The sequence below is a fragment of the Artemia sp. Qi Xiang Cuo genome, chromosome 8, assembly GCF_049724085.1.
Source record: "Artemia sp. Qi Xiang Cuo chromosome 8, ASM4972408v1, whole genome shotgun sequence".
NCBI classification, from domain to species: domain Eukaryota; kingdom Metazoa; phylum Arthropoda; class Branchiopoda; order Anostraca; family Artemiidae; genus Artemia; species Artemia sp. Qi Xiang Cuo.
In genome coordinates, this window is record NC_142801.1 from 68,053,408 (window position 1) to 68,066,545 (window position 13,138).

The 13,138-nt window shown below is 33.6% G+C and overlaps 1 protein-coding gene across 1 annotated transcript in view; it reads right to left on the reverse strand.

The window, feature by feature from the left end:
- Positions 1-2,757: 2,757 nt before the first annotated feature.
- Positions 2,758-13,138, reverse strand: part of LOC148949741 (uncharacterized) — a 52,720-nt gene continuing 42,339 nt past the window's right edge. The window contains exons 9-10 of the mRNA XM_089093703.1: positions 11,183-11,321; positions 2,758-3,039 (exon numbers count right to left, since the gene is read on the reverse strand). Of these exons, the coding sequence (XP_088949829.1) occupies positions 2,888-3,039; positions 11,183-11,321 (291 nt within the window). The 3' untranslated portion in view covers positions 2,758-2,887. The remainder of the gene's footprint in view (positions 3,040-11,182; positions 11,322-13,138) is intronic.

Sequence of the window (13,138 nt, forward strand, 5' to 3'; positions counted from 1 at the left end):
GGGCACAAAAAGCTTTTAAGCAGTTCAGAAAAACACATATTTACCTCTAAACACAAAATTTGAAGTTCCCACTAGCACTACCTCAAAGTTCTCACTCCATCCCCAAAGCCAATTCCGACGTATTGTTGATTTCCAATTTAAATAACCAGAATACAGTTAGTGTGTTTCTATTTACGTCTAGCCCTGTCCACTAGGTAGTTTCATATTGTTTGTTAGGTTTGGACACTTTAGAGAGCACAGCAAAGGTAATATACAGTAGCGAAATGTTTCTCCAAACATGACACATATTTCATAGCGCGCAATTTGGGAAGTGTCCCAACCATCAGAGCCATAGTCTCAATTGGTACTTGGGCTTCCGTCTGCGAAATTCGTCATTGCGCGTGCACGAGGGCGGGGTCATGAAGCTATTGTGGTTTCAGATCTGTGTCAAAAATCTTCAATGGAGAGTAGAGGACTTTTCGCTACTATATATTGTCTTTACTGTGGTAGAGAGATATAAACAGTATGTTCATTCCTTATCTCAACCATTAGACAAAGCCGGACCGAGAATCAACTGCTCCGGAGAACATATAAACACGAATAAACCTAAGCGACATTAAATTGTTTCATGGGTAGGCACGCGTGTGGCATCGGTGTTCACAGCCTGGAGAACAGGAAAAGAAATAAGAGGAATCGAGCGTCTAGGGGATAAGGAAGAATGCAGTGCGTTGAAGAGATAAAAAAGGAAAATAATTGGTATGGCTATAATAAGGCAAAAGGTAAAGATAACATCGATTTGAGAATGTAAAGGAAAACAAAAAATGAATTTATAAGGATAATCAAAGTAAAAATAAGTTTTATTTGAACAATGCTATAACGTGATGACATTTGATTTGGAAGAGCCCTCATCTGAATTTTATATAACCACTCATTCCATAAAATCATTACAAGCCCGTACGGCATAACTTATAACCCTTGCCCCTGGGCTCTGAGGCGAGAATTCCTTTCTCACTTTGAAAAAAAATCCATTGTCGCACGAAATCCTAATTTTGGACTGATAGAAAACCCTACTCATAGAAAAAATAGAAATGGCAAAACTACATTTATCAATAACTAAGAAAATAATTATGCCAATTGCACAACTTTCTCTGGAGGTCATGAGGATCTTTCATGGCGTTATGAACAAAACTTTATTTTTTTTTTGTGCACCTTGTGAGATACCAAGAGGAGTCCAATCCTTAAAACTGAGAATTGTTGTAAGTCCTTGAAATGTCAAATAACCGTGCTAGCTCTAAAGGCAGATAACACAAAGATATTCAATAGCAGAAAGGGGCATTATAAAATTCTGGCTGCCACTCAAAGCCTAAGCGAGGACAGTTTTCTTAGAAAGCGAAGCTAATTATGCCAAGATAGCTAAAACGAGAAGTGAATGTAAAGAATCAAAGAAAGAAAACAAAAAAATCAACCCCCTCTCATTCTCCAAAAAAGAAAATCCCAGAAATGTGCATGACTAAAATCATTTGTTATGGCATCTGCAAAAGTCTTTTGCTATGTCATATTAAAGCTTAATAAATAGGCTACAGCAAATTATACAAGCAATGCCATTGGTGGATCTAGTCAAGGGCCATAACTCCTCCCTCTGGCTCTAAACATGCCCCGGGTAAAAAAAACTTATTAGTAACTGACAATAAACTTGGTAACTAGAATAATTAAATAATTTTAAATAATCATGACACAATTCTGAAACATTCCAAGTTTTATACCAAACTTGCGTGCAACCCGAAACTGAAAGATAATGAAAAGAATCATGAGGTTTAACTTAATGAGTCATAAAAAGAGCTTTCTAATGCGAATTTTTTCGTAATTTGCAAGTTCGTGGAGAAAAAATAATGTCATACATTAAATTTCGAAGGACATTTTTATGGCCCAAAAAAAGAGTATTAAAGAGGAACAATTCAAAGGAATATTTTTCCTTGCCAAGAAGAAAAAAGTTTTGACATTCCATGGCGCAATATTACTATCTAAAATCATAGATTGTTGTGAAACATAATAGATATCAGGGTGTCTCTTTGTGGTAAAACATTTTGTGGAAGATTTCAAATAGTGGCGCCACTTCGTGGATCCCTCTCCCACTATTTATAAGACTCCGGCTATTTCCCTGATGCAGTTTTGATTAGTAGTTAGCACTAGAAATTTCCGTATTTGCTAATCCAAACCCTCCTTTTACAAATCCTGGGTAGGCCACTCCGTTAAGTCATACCTCTGAGATGCGACAGTAGCAAACCACTTCGCCAGCTCACCACATTTCTTTCTGGTTTCGCAATTATGAATAATAGAAATTCGCACAATTATTCAGTGACTGACAAATATACACTGGATGGTTCATGGGAACAGCTTTTATGCGCGCCAAGACTGTAGTAGACAAATGTTTTTTATTATGATCCTACAGTGGGTTCGGAGCTTGTCTGGTGCAATATATATTGAAGGCAAGGACTGATTCTGAAATAAATAAATGTTTAATGGTAATAAGGACCTAACGAGTAACCTAACACATCTTCAGAGATCATACCACATTTCTGAGATTATGCTAATTTATAATCATGGTCATGTAGCCTAGCATGACCTATTTCTCTGATTTTCTCATTTTTTATTATTTTAAGACGATATAGACTTTAAATTTTAATTTTTAAATAACGATAATTTCTAATTTTTAACCTATTTGATTTTCAAGAGATTTTCTGATTTCTTTTTGTTCTGATTAATTTTTTTTTTATTTTATCTAATATGATTTTTTTTTCAAAAATAAATTTAGTCACGATATGATATCTGGCAATTACAAATAAACCGAATATATATTTAAAAATAAATTGACAGATATTTTACAAAGTTAAAACATTTGAAAAAAAAATTAAATATTAGATCTCAGTTCCCGTCTCAAGATCTTCCCTGAAGCAGATTTTGGTATCGAACTTGCTATCACAACACCACCTCTCAGCTGTTTGTGGGGAGCCACCTTTTGAGCAACAAAATCAGCTATATTTTTCTCAGACAATCCAGCTCCTAGAAGAACAAGAAGAAATGAAATATTCACCAGGCATCTGCTGGTTTTGTTAATGATTATACAATTAAGGTATCTCACAACATAAGATATTAAGAATTTCCTGAAGTTAGTAACACATTCGAAACAATTTGACCGTGAAAACATTTAGCCGTAACTGTGGAAATTTGATAAGTTTTATTTTTAAGAAAATCAAAATAGGACCAAAGGGAAAAAAAGATTGACTACTTTCCTAATAGTTCCATAATAAAAAGTGTGCGTTAATTTCATTCGTTTTTGTCTTTGGCATATTTTAGCAGTAAACCAATGACAAGCGTATGACTGAAAACAAGGTTGATAACCCCAGCATTTTCAAATTTGATCAGTGCCTGCGTGAAATTTTAAACCAATAAAAAAAAAGTTGAGCCACATGATTTTTTAGCGGTAAAATTTCTGTTTCTCTGTGGTTTGGCTATTGCCAAGGCTAAAATATGTGTGTTTTAATTTCATTTGTTTATATCTTTGGCGTATTTAGTAGTAAATCAATGAAAAACGTATAACTGAAAGGAAAGTCGATAACCCCAGAATTTTCAAACTTAATTAGTTCCTGTGTGAAATTTTAAACCAGGAAAAGAAACTTGAGCCATGGGATTTTCTAGAAGTAGACTTTCTGTTTCTCTGTGCCTTGGTTATTGCCTAAACTAAAAAATGTATGTTTTAATTTCATTTGCTTACATCTTTGCTTTATTTTAGTAGTAAGTCAATGTCGAGCATACGGCTAAAAGGAAAAACAATAATGCAAGCATTTTTCAAACTTGATTAGTTCCTGTGTGAAATTTTAAACCAATAAAAATAATTTTGAGCCACATGACCTTTTAGAAGTAAACTTTCTGTTTCTCTGTGGTTAGTTATTGCCTAAATCACATTCTAATCATACTGGTCGATAAACAGATCAACATTTACATTTCAGCCTTATTTTTCTGTGACTCAAATTTGGCGCTACATCAGTAGAAAATTCCAATGGGCGAAGAATTTTTTCAGAGGATTTTACAGAAACACTAATTTATTTCCATTTATATATATATATATATATATATATATATATATATATATATATATATATATATATATATATATATATATATATATATATATATATATATATATATATATATATATATATATATATATATATATATATATATATATATATATATATATATATATATATATATATATATATATATATCATCACCGTTTCCTTATAATTTGTCAAATTTAGCATACAGAGAGGAAAACCGTAGATTCAAGTTTTTTTGTTTCGTTATTTCAAAAGGTTTGCTAATAATCTGCTTTGGGAGTTAGCAATCGTAAGCACTATGCTGGAATGTTCTGCCCTAGCTAAGGCATAGTTACAGCTTCTAATAAAGAAATAAAATCTACGGTTTATGAATGGTAATTGTTTTTTTTTTCTGGATTTCACTATCAAATGTGCACCACAGAAAAGGAAAATTTAATTGGCGAGAAATTAGTTTCAAGAACCTATATCAACATTAATTTCTTCCCAAGCACCTGTCTAGTTATACTTTATATAGTAAAGTTGCTGTTTCAAGCTTGTTTCGAACGATTGAGCTACATTTTTGGGGGTCTTGGATTCTTCTTTTTAATCTCTAAAAATTAAGATTATTTCTAACAAGTCAAAGTCTACGCTCGAAAGTCAAACAATCCTCAACCTAACGAATCGCGATTATTATGGGTATTATGCGGCACCCGTATTATGGGTGCCGCTGTCGTGAGCAATCCAATTTTTATCGACACTACTAGGTTGTTGACGCGCCCTTTATTTGGAAAAGTTAGTCAAGTGAAAAAGTGACATCATCCAAATTCATAACACTTTGGCACAGCCAATCCCATGTTCCTTAGCTAACACAGGTTTTTTCTTACGTATAGACTATTTATGACATGTATGACATTTGTAGAAGAAACTTAAGAAATAACAAATATGAGTGCAAGGAATAGAAACTTTAAAATAGAAGTCCACACGAATCAGGTTTTATTAAGAGGACACATAAAAACTTGGGTAGATTTTATTTTTGTTTGATTTATTTATATTGCTAAGCCTAAGAACGTATCCTAAAATTCCACCGGTTCAGTAGATAATGACACTGCACTGAACGTGAATCTCTACAAATTTGTTAGAAAGGCTTTAGTTCCGGACTTGGGGCTTTTTATGGTAATTAATTAAAAAAAAATTTCCACAAAATAAGTTTTAAAAAAAGTAAAGAGCTCCATTAAACCAAAAATGAACAAAAATCGAATCAAATAATCTACCAAGCATACAGCTACCACAAATCAGTATCAATAAATAAATGAAACCCAAAAAAACAAAAAAATTAAAATAAATAACAGATTCAAACTCAAAACGAGCTGTAATTAATGTGAGTAGGGTTCGAAACCCCTATGCTTTCTACAAGCCAGAATATAATTTGTACTTTACTAAAAAAAATTCAAATAAATTTACTGAAAAAATGTGCATTATCAGTTTAATATAAATATGCTGATACTCGTTCCTTAAAATCTTAATTAATTTTTGATTTTTTAAAGTTACAAAAGTGAAAACATTTAAAATAATTTTTCAGTAAAACACAAATTATATTCTGGCTTTTAGAAAGCATAAGGATTTTGAACCCTACTCATTAAACCAAAAATGAACAAAATAGAATCAAATAATCTACCAAGCATGCAAATACCACAAATCAGTATCAATAAATAAATGAAACACAAAACAAAAAAAATTAAAATAAATAACATAGTCAAACTCAAAACGAGCAGAAATTAATTCCTTAAAAATCTTCTTTAATTTCTGGTGCTAAGTACAGATGCTGAATTGGCGAGAAACTAATTTCTCGCCAATTCAATTTTCCTCGTCTGTGCTGCACATTTGAAAGTGAAAGTCAAACTAAAAAATTTCAAAATGAATTTACTGAAAAAAATGTGTTTTATCAGTTTAATATAAATATGCCGATACTCATTCCTTAAAATCTTAATTAACTTTTGATTTCTTAAAGTTATAAAAGTGAAAACATTTAAAAGAATTTTTCAGTAAAGTACAAATTATATTCTTGCCTTAAGAAATAGTAGGGGTTTATAACCCTTCTCATATTAATTCCTGCTCGTTTTGAGTTTAAATCTTATCTATTTTAATTTCTGTTCGTTTTGGGTTTCATTTATTTATTGATACTGATTTGTGGTAGTTGTATGCTTGGTATATTATTTGATTCTTTTTTTGTTCATTTTTGGTTTAATGGAACTCTATTTTTTTTGAAAAGCTTATTTTGGAAAAAAAAAATTTTAATTAATTTCTGTTCATTCTATAAGTTTTTCTCAGGGAAAAAGAAAATAATAGTTAGAATCTTTCCGGTTTTCCTTTAACAATTTATAGTTGGGCCTGCTATTTATATTCCGGAGAAACTTTTTCAGCAATTTTTAACAAAATAAACTCTTTTAAAAATCATGACACAAATAGTACTGTTTAATTTAGTCATATACATCCTCTAGTTGATCTGATAAATAAAAGTTAATGCATTCCCAAAACATTATATTTATATTCTTTCACAGCCTGAATACACTTACACTCTTTTAATTTAGTAAAATTTTAAGAGTAAAGGTAGTGATAGAAGTAGCCCCGAAAATTTGAACTTAATACCCTCAGTCGTTCTTGGTATATTGCTGAGATGTCTTATCGGCAACCAGAACACAAACAGTGCGTTTTGATTTAATTTTAAAACAACATTTAGTTTTTAAGCATAATGGAAAAATTACACAACTGTGTGGGGGTTGACCTACCCAATAACACTAAAGATATAGTTCTAGATCATTCAGCTATGCTGAAAAAAATGGCTGTCTTAAAATTTTGATTGGATGCGTTTGGAAAATTTTGATCTAAAGCGGAAGGCTGATTGCCCTCCAATCACTATTGACTCTTAAGAGGGCACTAGAACTTTTAATTTACAATCAAATTAGCTCCTTTAAAGTATCAATGATACTACTAGCTATGAAACAGCATCGCTGCCTATGTCCTTATATACCCTTTTAATACCTGTATGCACATAGGTTTTCTTTTTTTATTGAAACACCTCCTAAACGTTCCCTAGAAGTTTCAACTTCAGCCATTAGTGTCGTTAATTACAGTAACCGTAGAGCCCCAGGGATCCCCTAGAGCCCCAAGCCCTTGCCCCAGGGCTCTTTGGGGTCTTGCCAATCCTGGAAGCATTGTTATATGCTTTTTGAACCATTTTAAACAAGATTGCCATCACACAGTTTCAATCAGGTGCATTTGGTGAAAAGATAGGTAGATGGGGGGGGGGGGGGGGTGCTAATTGACCTTCATCACTATTGACTCTTAGAATGGAACTAAAACTTCCAATTTCAACCAAATGAGCCACCTTTAATATTTATACAGCAATCCCTTCAATAAGAGCCTTAAATGCCCCTGGGGCATAACTTACAACTCTCGCCCTCAGGCTCTGGTGGTTTGTATCAATCTCAAAAGCCTTGTTGTATGATATTTGGACTATTTTGAATAAAATGACTGTCATGATCGGTATGTCTGGGGCTTATGTTTCTGATATACCGTTTAGCTTTTGCATAGACCAATACATTAAACAAAGATGCTTTGCATCCTTAAAATTTTCTCTGTGATTTGTTCTTAGACAAAAAACAGCGTTTGTGTACTGTGTTGTTTATTATGTACGTTATGTACATTAGCCATGTATGTATTTTAACCATGAATGTGTTTAACCAGGTATGTTTAGATCGAGTATTATGCGACGTTGTGTTCTAAAAATTTTCCAAATGAAAATAAATTTTTTGTTTTTAGTTGTTTTGATAAAACAAAATAATATTAATTGGTTTATAAAATCACCGAACGCGAACGTGCCTTAAGTGCGTCGGAATTTGTATTCCATCTTTTAATTTAACTAAACTATTGTTTTATATTCTATTCGTATGGGCTGAAGCTTTGATGCAACCATGTTTAAGCTTAAGATTCAACCTCACTTATTTATTTTCCTAGAATAGATTCGCTTATTGACCATTCACTAAAATTAGCTATAGATGTGCAGCTTAAGATAGAATTTTAAGCCGTATTAGCGGAGTGGTTTGCACGCTAGACTTGAAATCCTTAGAGGTTGCACAGAGGTTCGAGTCTCGGTGTAGCTGGTTATTTGGTTTGGAACGGAGGTCACTGGTGTGACTCTATAAGCTCAGCCAGAGTCAGCCCAGCTCTAAATGGGTGCCTGGAGAAACCCGGGGGAAAACACGGGAAATGTTGGATGATTTGCCCCCAACCACGCATTGTACTCCCCGCTGAAGGCAGCAAAGCAGGAGATCGGTACCTGCGCTACGCAGACCATTGGACAGCATGCGAAAAGTTTTTATGTACAACTTTGCAATCTAAAAATTACAGATCATTTAATAAAAAATTACAGTTTGATTACTTATAGTTTCCTTAAGTTAATTTATGGAACGCTGGGTCAACCTCATCGCGATTGACCTAATGAAAGCATTCAATTTTATCTGCCATAGAACCCTCATCCGCAAGCTATTGACAAATTTTAATGTTGATGCACATTTGGTAAGAATAGTCACAAATTCCTTTCAGGTAGAAGTCAAAAACTAAGTATAAATTAGCCTATTCTGATCCCCAGCCAATCTACTGTGGAGTTCCCCAAGGAACAATTTTAGGCCCTCTACTTTTTTTTGTTATGGTATATGAATTATTTTGACCGTATGAGCGTCCTTTTGCCGATGACCTAAAGTATATCGAGACTACTTTATTCAAGTCTGCCTTGCTTTCAAGAGCCACGTACGAGTTAGTTTGACCAAAAACACTCATTTCATTCGCGTTCTTTCTTTTCACTTCAACTAGAACTTATGGTTTCATATACCTGCCCATCAAAACTAGTATAAGGAGATAAACCTCGTTAAGCATCGTATGAATCAAAGGCTTTTCAGTTTGACATCCACCGGTGAAACTCGTGAAGACCTCTGGCAATATGAGAAGACGAACAACACAAAAGGCTTTGTCTGTGTATCTTTCAGCATGTCTGATATTTCCTTGAAGACACTCAAGTTCGTCATGGCACAAGGCACATGTATGCACTTAACAATCCTTATTGCTCAAGATGGAGGCTGTAATTCTCCTGAATAAGATCTTCGGCTATAGTGATTTCACTTGTGCAGTTTTCATTTCGACCTGACAGAATTTTTACGTAGTTTTAGGCTATTTTTCAAATTTACAAAAATGTATTTCCACTATAAAACGTTAAAATGGTAAATGTAGTTGAAAACACAGTTACCGTTCTTGAATCAGCTCCCAATGGAAATTTGTACGTAGTTTTGCCTCTGCAGTACTCTAAGGCTCATTTTTCAGGCTCATTTTCTCTGCAGGCTCATTTTTCAGGTTAGTCTTTACTCATCACAAATGATGAGTCGGGTCGCTTTAAGTTCGATGATGATTTATCCGTACTGAAACTAGGAAAAAAGATAGTTTCAAGGGAGGCAGAAAGAATAATGGCGAGTTTATCACTCTAAGCTGAGGAGGGCAAAATGATCGTCAATCATGAAAAATCGCTCGTATTAACTTTTTCTTTTCTGAGGGACAACACATCCATTGCTTCACAGAATGTTCCAGGTTGCAGCATTATGGATATCAAACTCTTAGGAATATATCTCACGCATGACACAAATTGGGAAAAACCGACACAGGAGATGATCAAACGGGCAAACCCGGGTATCCTTTCTTTAAAACTCCTTGCTTGTCATGGTGTCCCAACCACCCACCTATTGCGTATTTTTCTTACATTTGCCACACTGCTGGTAGAATATGCCTGTCCCGTTTGACATTACGGCCTGACTTCGGACCAGAAGAACCACCTGGAAAGGATCCAATACGGAGCTTTTCTGGGAGTATCGAAATCTCCCAAAGTCTCTTATTTCTCCCTTTTAAAACAATTTTCCCTTACAACTCATTCGCCACACCGTGAAATACTGGGTTTTAAATTTGGTTTCGGTATTGTGGTAAATCCACGGCTTCGTGAAATCTCTCACCTCAACATCTCCTTTTACGCCAATGGCTCCCGTGACAAGTGTCTCAACCGGTACCAAAAATTCAGCCGGTACCAGCACAGTATATGCGTTACGCAAATAGTTTTGCTCCCTCGTTCGTCCAGATTTTTATTTCTTCACTCACTCGTCAATAATTGTACATATTTATTTGCTTTCGTTCATTAATCTTTTATTTATTTTGTTTTTTAAAGTTTTTTTTCTTTAATTTGAAATTAGGGTTTTTTTTGTTTGTTTTTTACAGATAGTTGAATATTTCAATGTCTTAGGTTTTAGTTTGACTCTGTGATATTTCGAATCATGGTATAAATTTGTATGACGATGGCTATGGCTTTTATATGTTTATCACCTTATATTTTATCATGACAAGAGCTGCCGCTGATCAGCATAACCGTGTAAGGCGTTTGATAATAAAATCGTTTATGGTTTTAAATAACACTTGAGCAGTTTTAAATTTTCAACAAAACAACTAGTCTTTTCTTACTCACGTTATACATTGTCATTAGATTGTCAGTTTTTTAGGTTTTACTTTAGTATAAGATTTGGAACCTTAGACCACACAGATCATGTTATCCATATTTTGGGTATTCCAACTTCACAAATGTCTAGATAGTCAGACACATAAAGTGCCGTTTGCGAAGTGACTGCTCATACATAATGCAAAACCAGGCAAGTTTATTGTAAAGGAATTGTGCCTTTGGAATATTTTTATTTATTCCACTACGCAAAAGTCGGGAGTTTTTTAAGAGGCCAAGAAAAATTAAAAAAAAAAATTATTTTTGCATTACTAATTTTTAGTATTTTGTATGGTCTATACACTTTAGATTTAAAAGGCACTCTCATATTTACTACCAGTTCAAGCAGGCTCTGTGCAACAATATTTCTGGTATCAAGAACGGGGATGCCATTGAACCTTATCTGTGTCAAGAAGGTGAGAAAAATCTTTGCGAGGAGGTTAACGGACGAAAAAAATCGCACTTTTTTTATCCAGTAGTAAAACAAGCAAACGATTTTACATCTGATTCGGTAACAAATATTTACCTGATTTAACCACAACGTAGGCTCTTGGTGCTTCTCCAGTCCTTTCGTCAGGTACACCAATCACAGCAACATCTTCAATCTGAGCGTGAGATCGCAGCAAATCTTCAAGCTCGCTGGGAGCAACTTGAAGGCCTTTTACCTAAAATGTATTTATGATAAATAATGATTGTGAGGTGTCATAAGTCTTTTTTTATCATTCTCAGAAATAATACGATGGTTTTTTGGAAAAAACTTTTGGAAAATTCCTTTTGAAGTAAGTTTGAAGAGTATTGATAATAATAAAGACTAGGATGGCAACAAAATAGTTCTGAAAGGGTAAATAAAAAGCCACTAGTAATCACTATACAAAATGAAATGGAGGGTAAAGGAAAAATGAATAAAAATGTCAAAATTACAAACTAATTTTAAAATTAGAGAAACTCTATGTAAAAAATTAACCCACTTTAAACTACTTAAAGACGACCTATATCTTAACACAGCTTGGGCCGACCTACTCATGTTACTTACCAGTTCAACATAAATTTAGACTTGAAGATAGTCCCAAAGTGTTGAAAAAAAGTTTGCACTTTAAAAGGGGCAAAAGAACTGAGCAGTTTTTTCCATACTTTCTTTTTTCTTTTTTAATAACCTACTCATAAAGAACTAAAACAAGGACAAGATAAAAGCAGAACGAGTATACTAGAATAAACCAAGTTCAACTTTTGAAATTGGTATAAGTCTAGGGTTCAAGCAGTACATAAGGAAACATGTTAAGTTAACATATTTTTCAGGGAGAGAACTTTTTTTTTCACTGTTTTCCTTGTATTTCCAGGTTTTCCATCACATTTTTAAATATTTGTGTCTATTCTCGAAGTCTTGAAAATCATTTTTAAGAAACATCCGACTGCCATCTACCTAATCTAATATAACCTAATCTAACCTCCTTTAATCTAATTTATCAGTACTTGTCTATTAATATTTTATTTTTGAGAAATTATTTGATGGTAATGATTTTGTTTAATTGCATACATACTGTTTTCCTTGTATTTCCAGTTTTTCCATCACATTTTTAAATATTGGTGTCTATTCTCGAAGCCTTGAAAATCGTTTATAAGGAAACATCCAACTGCCATCTAACTAATCTAATATAACCAAACCTAATCTAACCTCACTCAATCTAATTTATCAGTATTTTTCTGTTAATATTTTATTTTTGAGAAATTATTAGATGGTAAAGATTGTATTTAATAACGTACATAGATTATTTGAAACGGGAAAATGCAGTTGAATCCATGTTTATTTTTTGGAATTTTGTTAAAAAAATGTACAACAGTGAAAGAAGTGAAGATAAAGCTTCTCCCCCCTGCAAAATTTATTAAGTAGGATTATTCTGCATAGTATGAAGTAAGAATTTTTCCTTAACATGCCTCCTTATGTTCTGCTAGAACCCTAGGCTTATACCTTGAAATTGCATATAGTCTAATACGCTAGCATATCTGAAATTCAAAATTTGTCACCACATGCATGAATTCATGCCTTATTCTCAAACTGATAGAAATTTTCCAGAAGATATGAAATGATTTACAAGTATAGGAGGACCCTTGGCTCTTTCCCATTTGGCTTAACCTAAGTCCTGCACAAGAAAAGGGAGGCGAAAAAGCCAGCGGAGCCAACTCCTTCGCTAATTTATGCTTGTAAATCAAGCGCAAGTCTGTCCTTTTATCTACACTTCATTCCGTTGATACTGCAGCTAAAATATTTTAAGGTAAATACTTATAATTTTTTCCGTGCCATTTTGATTCCGTAAAAATAGGACCGGACTATAAAAAATTGAAAAAATAAATCACTAGAAATGCCACTTTATACCAACAAGCATACGAGCATCGGAAGCCGAAAGCCCACGGTTATAAGCGAAGACAGTACAGTCAGGCAACATCAGGCTATACTTGCGAGGGTCGAACACCTGGCCAAGTGGAA